Raw genomic sequence first — 22,261 nt, forward strand, 5'->3', positions numbered from 1 at the left:
ACATCTGGCCTTGATTGGGAGTTCCATAGGGCGGCGCACAATTGGCCTAGTGTTGTCTGGGTTTGGCCGGGGTAGGCTGTCATTGTAAGTAAGAATTTGTTCTTAAAACTTCTTCAGCCTACCATCCCGTTAGCGGGATCATTTTCCAGCGAAAACTCCTAGCGACATTAGCATAACGAAATTCAATATTTTTTTTTTTTCAAATATAGGGCTGTCTCATATCGTTTTATAGATACACCTCTCTTGAATCGACCCTCGTTGTCCGATTTCAAAAAGGTTTTACAGGAAAAGCACAATATTAGATTATGTTAGAGGAGTACATGGTAAAAGTCGCATCATATGAATTTTCCGAGCAAGCACACCCATCACATATAACCAAAAAACAGCTAAATGCAGCACTAACCTTTTACAAACTTCATCAGATGACACACCTAGGACATCATGTTACACACAGCATGCAATCTTTTGTTCAATAAAGGTCATATTTCTATATAAAAACAGCATTTTACATCGGCACCTGAGGTTGACTAACAATTTCCCATAAAATGCGTCCCGGGAAACAGTGCTACAATTTTATAAATAACTATTCGAAAACGATTTTTTTTTTTATATTGTCAATCTAAGATTTATAGATGAATATCTCTTGAAAACACCAGTCAAAACAGATTTTAAATTAACTTTACAGGGTAATCACACTTTGAGATCAAATGGGATGCGATACCCAGAAATTGAGCTCGAAAACCTAGCTCGGCGCCACCTGTGAACAATAGCACGTAACATCTGATATTGTATAATATCGGCAATAATCCCTCACCTTTAGTTGTCTTCATCAGAAATCACTTCCCGATGTCCCAGGTCCATGCTTTATGTTCCATTAGCTTCCTCTTGTTAGCGCGTCCTAAGGCTGTAATCAAATGTCGATCCGTCCGTGGGCGGCAGCTGTCTAACGCAAAATGACTGTTTACGGTAAGTTAGGGTCGTTCAAACATGTCAAACGTTGTATCAAGTAATCGTCAGGGCCTGTTTCAACAAGAGAGCCAATCAGATTCAAGTGGGACGATTTCATTGTGTTTCAAAAAACTTCCAAAGGTGGGGGCAGACACGGCCGCCAACGTCACAATGCTCATGGCCCTCCGACTGTGACCAATTGCCACATCGTCTCTTTCACTGAGTTTCCACCGCAGAACCCTCAAAACACTTTGTAAAGACTGGGGACATCTAGTGGAAGCACTGGAAAGTGCTCAATTTTCATTTTTTTACGTTGTGATTTATAGGTAAGGCTGTGAAGTCGAGTCCACAATTCAGATTTCCACTTCCTGGTTCAATCGGTCTCGGGGTTTTGACTGCCATACGAGTTCTGTTATACTCACAGACACCATTCAAACAGTTTTAGAAAATTTAGGGTGTTTTCTATCCATATAAAATAAGTATATGCATGTCTTAGCTTCTGACTTTGATTAGTAGGCCGTTGAAAATGGGAACGATTTTTTTCCAAAATGCGCTGTGGCGCCCCCTATCCTAGGGTAAATCGAACAGGTTAACTGACTTGCCTAGTTAAAAAAGGGTACACCTGTGGTAGTTGGTCCTATGTGCTATACAAAAGTCCTATGCCCCATTTTCCTTGTTTCACACTCAGGCTGCTGCCCCCCTGGTTATGGGACCTTTGACTACAGCCTTGTAGTATGATGTTTGGGTCATTTGGATACATTTTACAATGCAAAGAAAATGTACAATGCAAATCTAGTTATGTTAAAAACAATGTGCTACACGTTGTTCAACTACAATGTCAGTGTAGTTCATTGATCATGATTGTAACACAGTCATTCTTGGTTTCAAGTCTCTGTTGACCATGGCCAGCTTCTGTCTATTGAATAACCCTTAACCACACTATCATTTTCCAGAACTGTTCCTACAGCATATTGTAACTTGTTTTTCAAAAACATAATATGTACTAAATATTTACACCCCTTGCTGTTAGAGTATTGGAAGAACACCTTTGTGGTCACTTACTCAGGATGAATATATTCATAAGAACATATACCAATGTTTTTTATTTGTTATTGCCCAGCCATTATAACTGTCCTGGGAGCAATTAAATATGTGAAGTGTCCCATTCTGTCTCTAACTTCCTTCCCTGAACTATCTGCATGTTGCACACATTTCCTGAGAACTAATTAAAGTGAATCAATGACACAACACTTTAAAATGGCGGCATATGTCACAGCCATCAGCGGTGAACAAAGGACACTCTTAATTGTTTTGTTCCTGTGGTTCCTGTAAACGGCTTGTCACGGCTCACACTCCTCAGCCTGCTTGTTATGTAAGTTTTCCTTGTCACTCCTCCCACAACACACACACACACGCATGCAGGCACACACGCACACACACATTCCCTTCCAGTTTCTCAGTGAATGCTTCCTCTGTGTCTTAAAAAAGGCAATGAATTGTACTGCAAAAATGACAATGACCACAAAGGGGTTATGTGTGACAGTTACTTACACTTCACAAGCCTGACGTCCCCGATCAATCAATGGCTCAGGGGAGCAATTTTTGTGATACTGACAACTATGTATTCTGGATATTCTCTAGTTTCCTGTCTGGGCAGGAACACAGTATCACTCTGATATTCAATAGGTCTTCAAATCAAATCAAATGTTATTTGTCACATACACGTGGTTAGCAGATGCGAGTGTAGCGAAATGCTTGTGCTTCTAATTCCGACAGCACAGTCATATCTAACAAGTAATCTAACAATTCCCCAACAGCTACCAAATACACACATTTCTAAAGGGGTGAATGAGAATATGTACATATAAGTATATGGATGAGTGATGGCCGAGCGGTATAGGCAAGGTGCAATAGATGGTATAAAATACACTATATACATGTGATATGAGTAATGTAAGATATGTAATCATTATTAAAGTAGCATTATTTAAAGTGCCATTGTTTAAAGTGACTAGTGATCCATTTATTAAAGTGGCCAGTGATAGGGTCGCAATGTAGGTAGCAGCCTCTTTGAGTTAGTGATTGCTGTTTAGCAGTCTGATGGCCTTGAGATAGAATCTGTTTTTCAATCTCTCGGTCCCAGCTTTGATGCACCTGTACTGACCTCGCCTTCTGGATGTTAGCAGTTTGAACAGGCAGTGGCTCAGGTGGTTGTTGTCCTTGATGATCTTTTTGGCCTTCCCGTGACATCGGGTGTTGTAGGTGTCATGGAGGGCAGGTAGTTTGCCCCCAGTGATGCGTTGTGCAGACCGCACCACCCACTGGAGAGCCTTGCGGATGAGGGCAGTGCAGTTGCCATGCCAGGCTGTGATACAACCCGACAGGATGCTCTCGAATGTGCATCTATAAAAGTTTGTCAGGGTTTTGGGTGACAAGCCCGTCCCTTCTGAAAGTCCAGGACCCAATTGCACAGTGCAGGGTTGAGACCCAGGGCCTCCAGCTTGATGATGAGCTTGGAGGGTACTATGGTGTTAAATGCTGAGCATTCTTACATAGGTATTCCTTTTGTCCAGATGGGATAGGGCAGTGTGCAGTGTGTTGACTAGTCTTCCAAAGAACTTCATGATGACAGAAGTGAATGCTATGGGGCGGCAGTCATTTAGTTCAGTTATCTTTGCCTTCTTGGGTACAGGAACAATGGTAGCCATCTTGAAGCATGTGAGGACAACAGGCTGGGATAGGGAGCGATTGAATATGTTCGTAAACACACCAGCCAACTGGTCTGCGCATGCTTTGAGGTTGCGGCTAGGGATGCTGTCTGGGCCAGCAGCCTTGCGAGGGTTAACACGTTTAAATGTTTTACTCACATCAGCCACGAAGAAGGGGGGAGGGTGCGGTCCTTGTTAGCGGGCTGCGACGGTGGCACTGTATTATCCTCAAAGCGGGCAAAGAAGGCGTTTAGTTTGTCTGCAAGTGTGACGTAGGTGTCCATGACGTGGCTGGATTTCTTTTTGTAGTCCATGATTTCCTGTAGACCCTGCCACATACGTCTCGTGTCTGAGACATTGAATTGCGACTCCTCCTTGTCCCTGTACTGGCATTTCGCTTGTTTGATTGCCTTGCGGAAGGAATAGCTTCACTGTTATATTCAGACATATTCCCAGACCTCTTTCCATGATTAAATGCAGTGGATCACGCATTCAGTTTTGCGCGAATGCCGCCATCCAGCCATGGTTTCTGGTTAGGGTAGGTTTTAATAGTAACAGTGGGTAAAACATCTCTAATGCACTTCTTTATAAACACACTCACAGAGTCACGTATATGTCGATGTTGTTCTCTGAGGCTGACCGGAACATATCCCAGTCCGCGTGATCAAAACAATTTTGAAGCGTGGCTTCCAATTGGTCAGACCAGCGTGGAATGTTTCTCGTCACTGGTACTTCCTGTTTGAGTTTCTGCCTATAAGACGGAAGAAGCAAGATGGCGTCGTGGTTGGATTTGCCGAAATTTGCTTTTTTTAAATCCCCAACTACAATAAATGCAGCCTCAGGATGTATGGTTTCCAGTTTGCATATAGTCCAGAGTTCCTTGATGGCCATCTTGGTGTCTGCTTGAGGAGGAATGTACACAGCTGTGACTATATCTGACAAGAATTTTCTTGGAAGGTAAAATGGCCGGCACTTGATTGTAAGTAATTCTAGATGGGATGAGCAGAGGGACTTGAGTTCCTGTATCTTGTTGTGATTACACCATGAGTTGTTAATCATGAAGCATCTTTGATGTAAACACATGCATTGTGATCATCTCAGATTCAGACTTCCCTGGCCGTACTGTCTTTCATTTCTTTCTCATATCCATTTAAGAAGCCCTACTTGCACACAATGTTAAGCATGGGTATGCATTACCTGGGTTATGAAGAGTGATCTGTTGAGGGAGAGAATGCTTTACTGACTGATTATTATTTCTCGTCAGACTTTTACACCATGCTCATGTCTCCTCATGAGCAATGTAACACCATTTTCAGTGACAGTGCTAGTTGTAAATCATACTGGATTGAACATTGGTTGGGAAATTGGACTGCCATGTTGAGTGGCAGATGACAAAGTTCACTCTTTCAAGTTGTTTCCATACTGATTTGTTTCAGAATTTCCATCAGATCCATCTGCCTCATCAAAGTTAATATGTAACCCATATGGAACCTGGTTGTCAACTCTGAGAATACATTGGCAGAATTCCAAATATGGCATTGCACCTACAGTAGATGGTTGTTAACTGAACCGTGTTTATCCTATTTCTATAGTCAATAGTTTTGGCCCGCTGTTTTCATTTGACAACAGGCCTGACTGTGCTTAATGTGTTTCCCAGTCTATGCATTTCAATCAACTGGGTCATACAGCAGCAGCATTCACTACAGCAAGCTATCCAATCCACATGAGTCTCTTAGTCTGACCATGAGCCATTTTTTTATAGCGGCATAGCCACAAAAGATAACAGCGCCAATATCTATCTGATGATCATCAATACGTGGTCATTCTCTTGTCACAAGGCTAGTGCATTCATAGACCATTCACTACCGGTCAGCCAGTTGAGGACCGGCACTCATTTGATTTGACCTAGAAACCAGAGGAGATGATGGGCCCGGGGAATATACATTCATCACCATGATGAGTCACTGAAACTTAATTCACATATGTGTCATAATCTTCGTCGTCTGAAGAGGAGAAATCAGCGGACCAATATGCAGCGGGTATATTGCTCATCTTCGTATTTATTGAAGGTAAACACACTTAAACAAAATAACGACGATAACAGTCCAGTAAGGTGCACAAACTAAACCGGAAACAAACACAAGTGAAAACGAACACACTAAATATGGCCTCCAATTAGAGACAACAACCACCAGCTGCCTCTAATTGGAGGTCATTGAAAAAACACAACATAGAAAGAGAAACCTAGAATAAACATAGAAATAGAAAATATAGAACATACATCAAAACCCCAAAACACACAAAACAAACACCCCACCCCCTGCAACGCCCTGACCAAACTACAATAACAAATAACCCCTTTTACTGGTCAGGACGTGACAATATGGTATTTTTAAATACATTTGAGTATAAATAGGTGAAGATAGGACATTATTTTCATAATATTTATTTGTATATTATTTGTAATCTCAGATGAGGCTAGACATTCAGTAAATAATACTGCCATTCTAACCACTGAACATGGTGTTCTTGGAGACAGACACCTTAGTCTATGTGCACCCCACAGTGCAGACACAGTGAGATAAACAGCACTGGTGTATCCAAGGTTGTAGAGTTGGATACTACTTTCCTTACGTCTACGTGACTGCATATATATATATATATATATATATATATATATATATATATATATATATATAAACTCAGCAAAAAAAGAAACATCCCTTTTTCAGGACCCTGTCTTTCAAAGATAATTCGTAAAAATCCAAATAACTTCATTGGAAAGGGTTTAAACACTGTTTCCCATGCTTGTTCAATGAACCATAAACAATTAATGAACATGCACCAGTGGAACGGTCGTTAAGACACTAACAGCTTACAGACGGTGGGCAATTAAGGTCTCAGTTATGAAAACTTAGGACACTAAAGAGGCCTTTCTACTGACACTGTAAAACACTAAAATAAAGATGCCCAGGGTCCCTGCTCATCTGTGTGAACGTGCCTTAGGCCTTCCGCAAGGAGGCACGAGGACTGCAGATGTGGCCAGGGCAATAAAATGCAATGTCCGTACTGTGAGATGCCTAAGACAGCGCTACAGGGAGACAGGATGGACAGCTGATCGTCCTCGCAGTGGCAGACCATGTGTAAGTCCATGTGACCTGCACAGGATTGGTACATCCGAACATCACACCTGCGAGACAGGTACAGGATGGCAACAACAACTGCCCGAGTAACACCAGGAACACAGAATCCCTCCATCAGTGCTCAGACTGTCCGCAATAGGCTGAGAGAGGCTGGACTGAGGGCATGTAGGCCTGTTGTAAGGCAGGTCCTCACCAGACATCACCGGCAACAACGTCGCCTATGGGCACAAACCCACCGTCGCTGGACCAGACAGGACTGGCAAAAAGTGCTCTTCACTGACGAGTCGCGGTTTTGTCTCACCAGGGGTGATGGTCGGATTCACGTTTATCGTCGAAGGAATGAGCATTACACCGAGGCCTGTACTCTGGAGCGGGATCGATTTGGAGGGGTGGGTCATCATGGTCTGGGGCAGTGTGTCAGAGCATCATCGGACTGAGCTTGTTGTCATTGCATGCAATCTCAACGCTGTGCGTTACAGGGAAGACATCCTCCTCCCTCATGTGGTACCCTTCCTGCAGGCTCATCCTGACATGGCCCTCCAGTATGACAATGACACCAGCCATACCGCTCGTTCTGTGCGTGATTTCCTGCAAGACAGTGTTCTGCCATGGCCAGCGAAGTCTGGGACCTGTTGGATCGGAGGGATAGGGCTAGGGCCATTCCCCCCAGAACTTGCAGGTGCCTTGGTGGAAGAGTGGGGTAACATCTCACAGCAAGAACGGGAAACTCTGGTGCAGTCCATGAGGAGGAGATGCACTGCAGTAATTAATGCAGCTGGTGGCCACACCAGATACTGACTGTTACTTTTGATTTTGACCCCCCCCCCCCTTTTGTTCAGGGACACATTATTCCATTTCTGTTAGTCACATGTCCGTGGAACTTGTTCAGTTTATGTCTCAGTTGTTGAATCTTGTTATGTTCATACAAATATTTACACATGTTAAGTTTGCTGAAAATAAACGCAGTTGACAGTGAGAGGACGTTTCTTTTTTCTGAGTTTACATGTGGCCACAGAGCCCCATTCTCCCTCATTGTCAGTGGCGAGCCAACCAGGATAGCCCGTCTGAAGTTCTGTTAGCCCCATGGGCCCCTGGCAACACTGGAGCATCAGCCAGAGACAATTATGACACTGGGAAACAAAAGCCATGGCACTAACAAAGAGTTCCCACTGCCATCGTGCCACAACTGACATCACTAAGCCTCTGGATTTATCCCCTCCAGTTTTCAAGGAAGATTCCTATTGATTTTCTATCACTGTAGGAATGTACACAGTAAATGGGAAGTGCCCTCTTAGTTTTTCATCTGATGAGACAAAAGGATATACCCCAACATCTTTATCCCGCCCTTGCTTTTGAAACGCTAGCTTTCACACCATAAAGACCATGACCATAACTCCTATTTGCCTAATAGTTTCATAACCTGTGGGCATACCATTTGTTTTTTATAATTTGTGTAGCAATAAGTCCTCAATACTCTAGTTAATATTAATGAGATTACATTAGGTTTACCATAGGAACACAATCTGTAGCATCTCTGGGTGTTTATGGACGGCTGGAACAAAAAAAAAGTGCATGACACGTCTTTAAACAGGGGGATAGCATGGATTCATTCATCCATCACAAAGATAGTTCAGAAACTACCACATACTGTAAGTGACATTTGTTTGAGAATTAACGTCAGTAGTGTGACCTCACACGTCAGTCGATTTAGGCCTCAAACCTGCAGAGGTTTTGTCACAGACCCAAATCAGCTTTGGAATTGCATTTTTATAAGCAATTGTTATTTTTCTTCTCCTGAAGTTTATAGGTGTTACATATTTGTAATTGCACTGGTGGGCTACAGGCATCAAATCAAACCAGAGACAATATTCCCACAATTGAGTTTCCTCGACCAAGGGCCCAGTGGTGCATCCAACTCTGCAGTCATGAGTGTCCCCGAATTCTCGGTACAATATCCAGGAAGGACAAGCTAATCTGTACTGATTTGAAACAGTGCCAAACAGAAGGTTTTTTAATCCCTCACTTTTTTTATCAGAGGAGTGGAGAATGTACCCCTCTGAAAGGAAAAAGGTAGAGGGGGTTATTTCATGGCCCACTAGTTCCACTGTTTTGTTCCACACTTCAATCCCTATGTATTGTCACATAGTTTGGATTTGCTATTTGCTGCAGACACACCTTTCAAGGAATCAGAAGTATGAAGGTGCTTTCATAATTAAATGCAAATATGGCTCCATTTTCCTAACGCCATTGTAGTATTAGCAATTTAACTTTTAGGCAGATAAGACTTATTATCTCTGAAAAGTGGAGCAATTTCCTGTCCTGTCTTAATTTCATTGGCAAATACCTATAGCAGATACAATATACATTATTCTCAACCAGCGTTGCAGGAATAGACACATTTTTATTGTTGCATACATCAATAGTACTTCAATTGTAATTATTGTACTTCAATTGTAATTCCCTGACCATTCCCTAAACAAAGACTTTGTGACACTTTCAATGAATCTAGGTTTACTACAGTTCTGGTATTGTAACAGTACGTGAAGCTGTTGAGTGATTTGGTAAGGCCTGGCAACGGTAAGGGTCATCACAGCACATGAATTACTAACAAACACATGTCTCAAAGGGCCACTTGAGGCTCTATGTGAAATAATTGTGTAGCAATAGCAAAGCAGGATTTTAGTCAGAGTGCAATGGTGGTCTATATGTTTTGTTTTTGTAAAAAGGGAGGACAGTGTTACTATTAATCATTGTTGGACATGTTTTGGCTGTATAAAAAGGAAATGCATTCCCCACATGTACAATATTTAATGACCCTCTCTCATGAAACAATATTGAAATTCTGCTGGAGTGGGTCTATATTCTGTAACATGTCATATGAACAGGCTCATGAGAATATTATTCAGTTTATTTATTTTATTTATTTTTATTTATTTATTTATTATTTATTTCACCTTTATTTAACCAGGTAGGCTAGTTGAGAACAAGTTCTCATTTACAACTGCGACCTGGCCAAGATAAAGCAAAGCAGCTCAACACATACAACAACACAGTTACACATGGAATAAACAAACATACAGTCAATAACACAATAGAGAAAAAAAGTCTATATTCAGTGTCTGCAAATGAGGTAGGATAAGGGAGGTAAGGCAATAAATAGGCCATGGTGGTGAAGTAATTACAATATAGCAATTAAACACTGGAATGGTAGATGTGCAGAGGATGAATGTGCAAGTAGAGATATTGGGGTGCAAAGGAGCAAGATAAATAAATAAATAAATACAGTATTGGGATGAGGTAGTTGGATGGGCTATTTACAGATGGGCTATGTACAGGTGCAGTGATCTGTGAGCTGCTCTGACTGCTGGTGCTTAAAGCTAGTGAGGGAGATATGAGTCTCCAGCTTCAGTGATTTTTGCAGTTCGTTCCAGTCATTGGCAGCAGAGAACTGGAAGGAAATGCGGCCAAAGAAGGAATTGGCTTTGGGGGTGACCAGTGAGATATACCTGCTGGAGCGCGTGTTACGGGTGGGTGCTGCTATGGTGACCAGTGAGCTGAGATAAGGCGGGGCTTTACCTAGCAGAGACTTGTAGATGACCTGGAGCCAGTGGGTTTGGTGACGAGTATGAAGCGAGGGTCAGCCAACAAGAGCGTACAGGTCGCAGTGGTGGGTAGTATATGGGGCTTTGGTGACAAAACGGATGGCACTGTGATAGACTGCATCCAATTTGTTGAGTAGAGTGTTGGAGGCTATTTTGTAGATGACATCGCTGAAGTCGAGGATTGGTAGGATGGTCAGTTTTACGAGGGTATGTTTGGCAGCATGAGAGAAGGATGCTTTGTTGTGAAATAGGAAGCCAATTCTAGATTTAATTTTGGATTGGAGATGCTTAATGTGAGTCTGGAAGGAGAGTGTACAGTCTAGCCAGACACCTAGGTATTTGTAGTTGTCAAGGCAGAACAGACGAGTTTAGACCAACAGACTGTTTGTTCCTTGCCAGCAGCTGCATAAGGGAAACATCTACACCTGTGTTCCAAAAATGTTCTTTCAATGGTCTTAACAACAATTAGCAGAGAAATCAACTAGAATAGAAAAGAGTTAGCATCCTTATATTAAAACTGAGAAGCACCATGTTAAACTGGTCTGGTGTTATTACTCTGTTTGTGCCAGATTAATGGCACATGCCTAATGGCAGGCACAGAGGTGGCCTTAACTAGTGTTGTCCCCCACTATGACCCATTATGTCTCCTGCAGTCAGCAGGCCTGGATACCTGTGGCTAGGCCTGATGCCTTCTGTAACCATGAACATTTACCGATGTTGTCAGAACACCAGAGAACATATTTTACAAAAAGAATTACCATACCATCTGTACTGTCAAGTTGCTGCCTGCGAACAGCTTTCCTCCTTTTATTCTCTTCCCACCCAAGCCACAGACTAATGATGAGTTGGGCATCAACATCAGCCCTGCTCTTTATTGTTCATTTTTCAAAGCCTTCACTGTAAGATTGTTTTCTCTGTTGGGACATTGTAGCACAGTATGCTGTGTCATTCATGTGTCTGGCAGTAATGTTGTCTTTAACCTTACCAATAAGTACCTCTTGCTTTATAGTGGAACCAGGAAAATTACAGGGGGAGAAGCTAGCTGTAGGGAGTGATTATGGGTGTCAGAAGTCCACCCTCTTTTTAATTATGTGCCCTTTCTCATATACAGGTACCTCAGTCACTAGGGTGACGGCAACAGATGCAGATGACCCAGTCTATGGAAACAGTGCTAAACTTGTGTACAGCATACTGGAAGGACAGCCCTACTTCTCCATAGACCCCAACACTGGTGAGTGGATTGCCATGGTGAAATACTAAAGCAAATCAAAGTTTATTCGTCACATGCACAGGATCCAGCGGGTGTAAACAGTACAGTGAAATGCTTACTTGCAGCTCTATCCTCAACAGTGCAAAATACATGTAACATTCAGGATCATGGCATGTAACATTGTTGAGCCTGAACAGATACACTCCTTCCTGTATGGTTCGATGGCAGTCAAAACAAGTGTTGTTTTCAGTGAAATGTACAGATTGAATGCATATTATCCATACATGGAAAATTACTCAGCATACAAATTATAGTTGCGTTTTGAGGATATAACCCCAACAAAATATTCAAGGACTCTTACATTTAAAAGACAGTACTATCTTTTTTAATTCAATCTGCCGTCTGCTTATTCTTCAACCTTGACTCTGCTGTTTTCCTAATTGCATTTTCAGCCGACTTGTTAACACTGTGTCTGTAAGCAACATGATTAAATAATGGTGAAATTACATTAATAAGCAATGAGATGGAAATCAACTGCTCACAATTTGGAAAAACAACATATAATAAACAAGCTCCAAGAACGTCCAAACTGTATGTACATAATACATATGAAGGCATATTTCTACATATACTGTAGGAACCCTGTTTCCTCCTCAACAATACTTTGATTTTAATCACTCACCTCTACCACAATAAAATGGAGAAGGTATAGTGAATCTATGAAAGGACAATTTGAGGATCAGCGTGTACGCTTTGCATGATTACTGAGCACATGCAGATGGCTCATTCAAGTGAGCCAGCTGCTTTAATGAATGTTAATGACAAATAAAAGGTAAGGGAAAAACAAACATTATAATCCATTTGACACTTCCAACACCATGAAGGAAATGAAATGCATTTGATAAATAAATAAACATCATGCCCCAATCCATCACTTGGTTAATGGACGGTAGAAGAAATCCTACCGAATATGTATGGAAATTAGTGTTTGTCTTTCCACCCTTTTCAGTGATGAGGAATTAATTTGAATAGCTAACGATGATCAACAGAGATGACAGTAGAGTGAGTAACAGAGGATAACTGAAGTGTGTGTGCATGTGTGTCTGTGGGTGTGGTGCGTGAGTACATGTGAGTTTGTGTGTGTGTGCACTTCTTTTAGGGAGAGTTGTTCTTACCTACAGTGCATTATCTCAGGCATAATATGACCAAGGGTGTCAGGCCTTTATTAAGTGTTGATTATTTTTTGGATTATCCTGCCGGCCTCTGTTTTCTGAGCGAATTATCCTTTCCCTGAGCTCTTCATTTTCTGCACCGTGCCACTGCAGTCAAATAAGGTTAATTCTGCGTGCAATATTTTTTATATATACAGTACCAGTCAAAAGTTTGGACACACCTACTCAATCCAGGGGTTTTTCTTTATTTTTACTATTCGTAGAATAATAGGGAAGACATCAAAATAGGAAATAACACAAATGCAATCATGTAGTAACCAAAACAGTGTTACACAAATCAAAATATATTTTATATTTGAGATTCTTGAACGAAGCCACCCTTTCTTTGCCTTGATGGCAGCCTTGCACTCTCTTGGCATTCTCTCAACCAGCTTCATGAGATGGTCACCTGGAAAGCATTTCAATTAACAGGTGTGCCTTGTTAAAAGTTAATTTGTGGAATTTCTTTCCTTCTTAATGCGTTTGAGTCAATCAGTTGTGTTATGATAAGGTATGGTTGGTATACAGAAGACAACCCTATTTGGTAAAAAGACTAAGTCCATATTATGTCAAGAACAGCTCAAATAAGAAAAGAGAAGCGACAGTCCATCTTTACTTTAAGACACGAAGGTCAGTCAATGCGGAGAACATTTAACGTTTTAGTACAGTCTCTTAAACCATCAAGTGCTATGATGAAACTGGCTCTCATGAGGACTGCCACAGGAAAGGAAGACCCAGAATTGCCTCTGCTGCAGAGGATAAGTTCATTAGAGTTAGCTGCACCTCAGATTGCAGCCCAAATAAATGCTTCACAGTGTTCAAGTAACAGACACATCTCAACATCAGAGGAGACTGTGTGAATCAGGCCATGGTCAAATTGCTGCAAAAAAAACACTACTAAAGGACACCAATAAGAAGAAGAGACTTGCTTGGGCCAAGAAACACGAGCAATGGACATTAGACCGATGGAAATCTGTACTTTGGTCTAAGGAGTCCAAATGTGAGATTTTTGGTTCCAACCGCTGTGTCTTTGTGAGACGCAGAGTAGGTGAACGGATGATCTCCGCATATGTGGTTCCCAACGTGAAGCATGGAGGAGGTATGATGGTGTGGGGTTGCTTTGCTGGTGACACAGTCTGTGATTCATTTAGAATTCAAGGCACACTTATTAACCAGCATGGCTACCACAGAATTATGTGGTGATATGCCATCCCATCTGGTTTGCGCTTAGTGGGACTATCATTTGTTTTTCAACTGGACAATGACCCAAAACACACCTCAAGGCTGTGTAAGGGCTATTTGACAAAGAAGGAGAGTGATGGAGTGCTGCATCAGATGACCTGGCCTCCACAATCCCCTGACCTCGACCCAATTGAGATGGTTTGGGATGAGTTGGAAAGCAGAGTGAAGGAAAAGCAGCCAACAATTGCTCATTATATGTGGGAACTCCTTCAAGACTGTTGGAAAAGCACACAGAGATGCATACAAAGCTCTCCCTCGCCCTCCATTTGGCAAGTCTGACCACAATTCTATCCTCCTGATTCCTGCTTACAAGCAAAAACTAAAGCAGGTAGTCCCAGAGACTTACTCAGTACGGAAGTGGTCAGATGACGCGGCTGCTACGCTACAGGACTGTTTTGCTAGCACATACTGGAATATGTTCCGAGATTCATCCAATGGTATTGAGGAGTATACCACCTCAGTCATCGGCTTCATCAATAAGTGCATCGACGACGTCGTCCCCACAGTGACCGTAGGTACAGACGAACCAACAAACAAGCAAAGCATCAATATAGGATTAAGATTGAATCCTGCTACACTGGCTCTGACGCTCGTCGGATGTGGCAGGGCTTGAAAACTATTACGGACTACAAGGGGAACCCAGACGCGAGCTTCCCAGTGACGCAAGCCTACCAGACGAGCTAAATGCATTTTATGCTCGCTTTGAGGCAAGCAACACTGAAACATGCATGAGAGCACAAGTTGTTCTGGACGACTGTGTGATAACGCTCTCGGTAGCCGATGTGAGCAGGTCAACATTCACAAAGCTGCGGGGCCAGACTGATTACCAGGACGTGTACTCAAAGCATGCGCGGACCAACTGGCAAGTGTCTTCACTGACATTTTCAACCTCTACCTGACTGTAATACCTGCTTGTTTCAAGCAGACCACCATAGTCACTGTGCCCAAGGAAGCGAAGGTACCCTAAATGATTACCGCTCCGTAGCACTCACGTCAGTAGCCATGAAGTGCTTTGAAAGGCTGGTCATGTCTCACATCAATAGCATCCTCCCGGATACCCTAGACCCACTCCAATTCGCATACCGCTCCAACAGATCCACAGATGACGCAATGTCAATCGCACTCCACACTGCTCTTTCCCACCTGGACAAAAGGAACTCCTATTTGAGAATGTTGTTAATTGACTACAGCTCAGCGTTCAACACCACACTGCCGAAAAAGCTCATCACTAAGCTAAGGACCCTGGGACTAAACACCTCCCTCAGCAACTGCATCCTGGACTTCCTGATGGGCCTCCCCCAGGTGGTAAGGGTAGGCAACAACACGTCTGCCACACTGATCCTCAACACTGGGGCCCCTCAGGGGTGTGTATATAGTCCTGTCCTGTACGCCCTGTTCACCCACAACTGACTGGCCAAACACAACTCCAACACCATCATTAAGTTTGCCGACGATACAACAGTGGTATGCCTGATTACCAACATCGATGAGACAACCTGTTGGGAGGAGGTCAGAGACTTAGCAGTGTGATGCCAGGACAACAACCTCTCCCTCAATGTAAGCAAGACAAAGGAGCTGATCATGGACTACAGGAAAAGGCGGGCCAAACAGGCCCCCATTAACATTGACAGGGCGGTCATGGAGCGGGTCGAGAGTTTCAAGTTCCTTGGTGTCCATATCACCAACGAACTATCATTGGTCAAACACACCAAGAAAGTCGTGAAGAGGGCACGACAACGCCTTTTCCCACTTAGGAGACTGAACAGATTTGGCATGGGCCCCCAGATCCTCAAAAATTTCTACAGCTGCACCATCGAGAGCATCCTGACCAGTTGCATTATCACCTGGTATGGTAGCTGCTCTGCATCTGACCGTAAGGCGCTACAGAGTTTGGTGCGTATGGCCCAGGACATCATAATAAGCGGTGTCAGAGGAAAGCCCAGAATATTGTCAGAGACTCCAGTCACCCAAGTCATAGACTGTTTTCTCTGCTACCACACTGCAAGCGGTACCGGAGCGCCAAGTCTAGGACCGAAATGGCTCCTTAACAGCTTCTACCCCCAAGCCACAAGACTGCTGAACAATTAATCAAATGGCCACCGGACTATTTACATTGACCCCCCTCATTGGTTTTGTACACTGCTGCTGATCGCTTTTTATTATCTTTGCGTTGTCACTTCACCCCTACCTACATGTACAAATTACCTCGACTAACCTGTGCCCCCGCATATTGACTCGGTAATGGTACCCCCTGTATATAGCCTCGTTATTGTTATTTTATTGTGTTACTTTTATAATTTTTTACATTAGCTTATTTGGTAAATATTTTCTTAACTTCTTTGGGCTAGGGGGAAGTATTTTGACGTCTGGATGAAAAACGTGCCCAAAGTAAACTGCCTGTTACTCAGTCCCAGAAGCTAGGATATGCATATAATTGGTAGATTTGGATAGAAGTTTCTAAAACTGTTAAATTATGTCTGTGAGTATAACAGAACTTGTTTGGCAGGCAAAACCCTGAGGACAAACCATACAGGATTTTTTGTTGTTGTTGAGGTGACAGTGTTTTCAATGGTTTTCTATGTGTATATAGATTTATAAGGCACTTGCTTGCAGTTCCTATCGCTTACACTCGATGTCAACAGTCTTCAGAAATTGGTTGATGTTTTTCTTTAGAGAAATGAAGAAGTACGGCAGTTCAGAACGAGGGTCCAGACTAGTGCACTCTTATGTTTTGATGCATGCTTCAGGTCACACGCTTCACGTTGTTTTTATCCGGTATTGAACACCGTTTATCCCGTCTTAAATTGTATCGATTATGTTAAAAAATACCTAAAGATGTATTAGGAAAGTTGTTTCAAATGTTTGGACAGCGTTTACAGGTAATTTATTAGATATTTTGTAGTCGTGCTGGGCGAGTTGGAACCAGTGTTTTTCTGAATCAAACATGCCAAATAAATGGACATTTTGGAAATATAACGACGGAATTAATCGAACAAAAGGACCATTTGTGATGTTTATGGGACATATCGGAGTGCCAACAGAAGAAGTTCTTCAAAGGTAAGGCATGAATTAAATCGTTATTTCTGACTTTTGTGTTGCTCCTGGCGGGTTGAAATCTGATTTTCATGTGTTGGTATGCTGGGCGCTGTCCTAAGATAATCGCATGGTTTGCTTTCGCCGTAAAGCCTTTTTGAAATCTGACACAGTGGCTAAGTTAAGCTTTAATTTGGTGTGTTGCACTTGTGAATGTATGAAAGTTAACCTCTCTGGGGTATGTGGGACGATTTCGTCCCACCTACGTAACAGCTACTGAAATTCCAGTGGCGCGATTTTTGAATCGTTAGAAATACTATTACTTCAATTTCTCAAACATATGACTATTTTACAGCTATTTAAAGACAAGAATCTCGTTAATCTAACCCCACTGTCCGATTTCAAAAAGGCTTTACAACGAAAGCAAAACATTAGATTATGTCAGCAGAGTGCCCAGCCAGAAAAAATCAGACATCCATTTTTCAAGCTAGCATATCATGTCACATAAACCCAAACCACAGCTAAATGCAGCACTAACCTTTGATGATCTTCATCAGATGACACACCTAGGACATTGTGTTATACAATACATGCATGTCTGTTCAATCAAGTTCATATTTATATCAAAAAACAGCTTTTTGCATTAGCATGTGACGTTCAGAAAAAGCATAACCCCCGCAAACTTCCGGGGAATTTACTAACAGTTTGCTAAATTACTCACGATAAACGTTCACAAAAAGCATAACAATTATTTTAAGAATTATAGATACATTACTCCTCTATGCACTCGATATGTCCGATTTTAAAATAGCTTTTCGGATGAAGCACATTTTGCAATAATCTAAGTACATAGCCCGGCATTACAGGGCTAGCTATTTAGATACCCACCCAGGTCAGCCTCCACCAAAATCACATTTCCTATAAGAAAAATGTTCTTACCTTGCTTGTTCTTCATCAGAATACACTGCCAGGACTTCTACTTCAATAACAAATGTTGGTTTGGTCCCAAATAATCCATCGTTATATCCAAACAGCGACGTTTTGTTCGTGAGTTCTAGACACTATCAGAATGCTTCTTCACGGTCCCGCGCATGGCGCATTGGCGTGTCAAAAATGTCTAAATATTCCATTACCGTACTTCGAAGCATGTCAACCGCTGTTTAAAACCAATTTTTATGCCAGTTATCTCGTAGATAAGTGATAATATTCCGACCGGGAGTATGCATTGAGCCTAAACAGCCGAATAAAATTTCTCCTCAGAAGCGACTCGTGCACGCGCCTCATTCAAAGGTCCTCGGAGCAGCCACTTACAAAAGGTGATAATGTGTTTCAGCCTGAGACTCCCTCGTAAACCTTCAGTTATTTCCCGGGCTCTGAGAGCCTATCGGAGCCCTGGGAATTGTCAAGTTACAGCTAAGATCCTTACTTTTCAATAAAAAGATGTAAGACGCACGACTCCTTGTCAGACAGGGTACTTCCTGCTTGAAACCTTGTCAGGTTTTTGCCTGCCATAGGAGTTCTGTTATACTCACAGACACCATTCAAACAGTTTTAGAAAATTCAGAGTGTTTTCTATCCAAACCTGAACAATAATATGCATATTCTAGCTTCTGAGTTGGTGTAGGAGGCAGTTAAAAATGGGAACATATTTTTTCCAAAATTCTCAATACTGCCCCCTAGCCCAGACAGGTTAAATATAAAAAAATATATATATTGAATTTGGCGCTCTGCCATTTCACCGGATGTTGTCAAATGATCCCGTCAACGGGAGTTGAGCCCAAAGAACTCTTCTTGAACTGCACTGTTGGTTAAGGGCTTGCAAGTAAGCATTTCAAGGTAAGGTCTACACTTGTTGTATTCGGCACATGTGACAAATAAATAATTTTGATTTGATTTGGCTGAGAGAATGTCAAGAGTGTTTAAAGCTGTCATCAAGGCAAAGGGTGGCTACTTTGAAGAAATCTAAAATCTAAAAAAATGTTTTGATTTGTTTAACACTTTTTTGGTTACTACATGATTCCATATGTGTTATTTCATAGTTTTGATGTCTTCATTATTATTCTACAATGTAGAAAATAGTCAACATAAAGAAAAAACCTTGAATGAGCAGGTGTGTCCAAACTTTAGACTGGTACTGTATATTTATTCTTCTCTTTAATAATACTACCTACCTAGCAATTTGATGAAATTGGCTTTAGCCAACCCAGAAAGGTTCCCAATATCCCAACCTCATAACTAGCTATCAAGAAGCCATTTCAGGCTATCAATCTGTCACGCCTGCTCCCGCTCTCCCTCCCTGGAGCTTGAGGGCGCCGGGCTGCCCTGCATTACACACTCCTGCCACCATCATTATGCACACCTGCTTCCCTCGTCACGCGCATCAGCGATTCATTACACTCACCTGGACTCAACCACCCATGTTATTACCTCCCCTATATCTGTCTGTTCCCCAGCTCTGTTCCCTGCTTCTGCATTAATGTTTGTTTGTCTTTGTATACCCGGTTCTGACGCTGTTCCTGTCCTGTTCCATGTCTGTGCTAAATTAAATGTTCAACTCTCTGTACCTGCTTCTCCTCATCAGCGTCGGTTCTTACAGAATGCAGAAGCCATAAAACAAAGCATCAGAGAGTGCTGGCGTTTCGGTTGGTGGTGATGTCGGGTCCAAAGGCTGCCGCCAATGGAACTGGGGGTGCCTAAGCCAGCTCGTCGGGCTTCCACGTCCTAGCTGGCTCGAGATGTTTTCTTTCCCCGGTTGGCTCGGCAGGCGCCCATCCCACGTCAGGCCTCAGCCGGATCGCCAGGGTGTTACGCCTCAGCCGGCTCGCCAGGCATCTATGCCTCACCCGACTCACCAGGCTCCCACGTCCCAGCGGGATTGTCAGGCTGGCACGCTTCAACCGGATCGTCAGGATCCCACGCCTCAGCCGGTTCACCAAGAACTTACGCCTCAGACGGTTCTTTGGGCTACTACGCCCCAGCTGGCTGGTCCAGCGGCCATGCCTCGGCCGGCCCTTCAGGTTCGTCCAGGTGGGACGCCGGGTGGCGCCCCTAGAGGGGAGGTACTGTCACGCCTGCTCCCGCTTTCCCTCCCTGGGGCCTCAAGTGCGTTGTGCACTCCTGCCACCATCATTACACACACCTGCTTCCCTCGTCACGCGCATTAGCGATTTATTACACTCACCTGGACTCAATCACCCATGTTTTTACCTCCCCTGTATCTGTCTGTTCCCCAGCTCTGTTCCCCGCTTCTGCATTAATGTTCGTTTGTCTTTGTATACCTGGTTCTGACGCTGTTCCTGTCCTGTTCCATATCTGTGCTACATTAAATGTTCAACTCTCCGTACCTGCTTCTCTCATCAGCGTCGGTTCTTACACAATCAAGTTCGAGCAGCTAGCTTGTCTAACTCTCTTAGCTGGCATGCCTGCTGGCAAGGTTTTTTTAAAGAAAACCAGTCAGGATGATACGGACAGCTCAAGAGGTATGCTTAGATATGCAGATAAATAAACATATTTTTTACATAAAATTAAGCATATTAATTATGGTTCTAGATTGCAGGAGAAAATTGTTTCAGGTGTTTGAGAAATGCTAAATTCTCCACCCACCAGCCATCCTCACATACTTGGTGTCCCCTCAGACTTTCGGGGTGCATGACGCACCTGGACAGCATAATTCCCATTCAATCAGAACACAAATTACTTGCAGACAGCAGTACAACACTCCAGCAAACAAAGACATTGATTTGCAATGCCATCCACAGGATCAGAGCGTATCTCCAGGTATTCTGTCAGAAGTTACACCTCTGTTTAAGAAAAGGTTGTTATGAACGATCCTGCAACACTCTTAAAGGTGCAATGAAGCGATCATGTCAAGCGTTATGAATGCCTTTGTATACCCCATTCTTTTAATTTATGTGTATGTTGATTTTTTGCAATAACAATACATTTGGTGTTAATTTTTTTGCTTTCAGCAATCATTAAAATTGCTTTACATGGGATGGATCGAGAGATGCGAGAGGAGTACCTGGTCGTCATTCAAGCAAAAGACATGGGTGGTCATATGGGAGGGTTGTCAGGGACAACAACAGTTACTGTCACACTAACAGATGTCAACGATAACCCGCCGAAGTTCTCAAAAAGTAAACAAAATGTCCAATTCTCTCTCCATATACTATAGAACCCATCATTGGTAAATCTGAATGTATTTGTTGTTGTTTTGCTGTGTAATGTTTTTTTCATGAATTTCCAAAATAATCAGAATTGTACTAGCTATATAGATGCATAGATAAGGATACAACATCTACTGTTAGGGTGAAATAATCATGATGTCCTATTCTTCAGGTCTGTACGAGTTTGTGATCCCAGAGGACCTTGGCATTGGTAAACCTGGTGGCAAGGTAAAGGCAAATGATAGGGACATTGGAGAGAACGCCAAATCAACGTACAACATCATTGACGGTGATGAGAGGGATGTCTTCGAGATCACTACAGATGCCCAGACTCAAGAGGGGATCCTTCGGCTAAAGAAGGTAAGGACCTGACGCAAACTGCTCTGTTCTAGGATTCCACAAACAACCACTTGATTTCCTTAACAGCTTCAACTTAAACAAGGACCAAATATTTGGTTGCAAGATGGGGTATCAAAGGGGGAAGGTCGTTCATACAGGCTACAGGTCAGAGCTGTATATCTAGACTGATTTAATTTAAATTGACCATGGGGGAAAAATGCTATTGTACTACATATATACTGCAAAGCAGTTTCAATGGCGAAGATGCAGAAAGATGGCGGCCCCCCATGTACTGTACTTACCACAAATGTCTAATTTACTAGGTTAGCCGTATTGTACAGTGCACTCTGTTACAATTTTTTTGTATTGGCATTAGCACAGTATACATGATCCCAATTCTAGCTCCAAGGCGGTGGCAATTTTAAGAAATAAAAAAGGTGATTGTGCTGATTTCTAGGCACATTGAACCATGTCACACGCCGTAGTTTAAAAAGTCTGTGGATAGTGCACAAACAAAGACATCATATCTGAATTCCTCCATCTTAATACACCTTCGCCATTGAATTGATCTGTAAAGACTATATCAAAAACAGCTACCAAATGAACACTGTTGATTCAGTAGATGATTAAATGTACGAAAGGGAAAACAAATTATATGG

The 22,261-nt window shown here is 42.5% G+C and overlaps 1 protein-coding gene across 3 annotated transcripts in view; it reads left to right on the forward strand.

Annotated features, from left to right (window-relative positions):
• Nucleotides 1–22,261, forward strand: part of cdh8 (cadherin 8) — a 99,303-nt gene that overhangs the window by 50,169 nt on the left and 26,873 nt on the right. For all 3 annotated transcript variants that reach the window (XM_029767082.1, XM_029767080.1, XM_029767081.1), the window contains exons 4-6: nt 11,513–11,632; nt 21,066–21,233; nt 21,436–21,623. In XM_029767082.1, the coding sequence (XP_029622942.1) occupies nt 11,513–11,632; nt 21,066–21,233; nt 21,436–21,623 (476 nt within the window). The remainder of the gene's footprint in view (nt 1–11,512; nt 11,633–21,065; nt 21,234–21,435; nt 21,624–22,261) is intronic.

Source organism: Salmo trutta, chromosome 12 (genome assembly GCF_901001165.1).
Source record: "Salmo trutta chromosome 12, fSalTru1.1, whole genome shotgun sequence".
Taxonomy (NCBI): Eukaryota; Metazoa; Chordata; class Actinopteri; order Salmoniformes; family Salmonidae; genus Salmo; species Salmo trutta.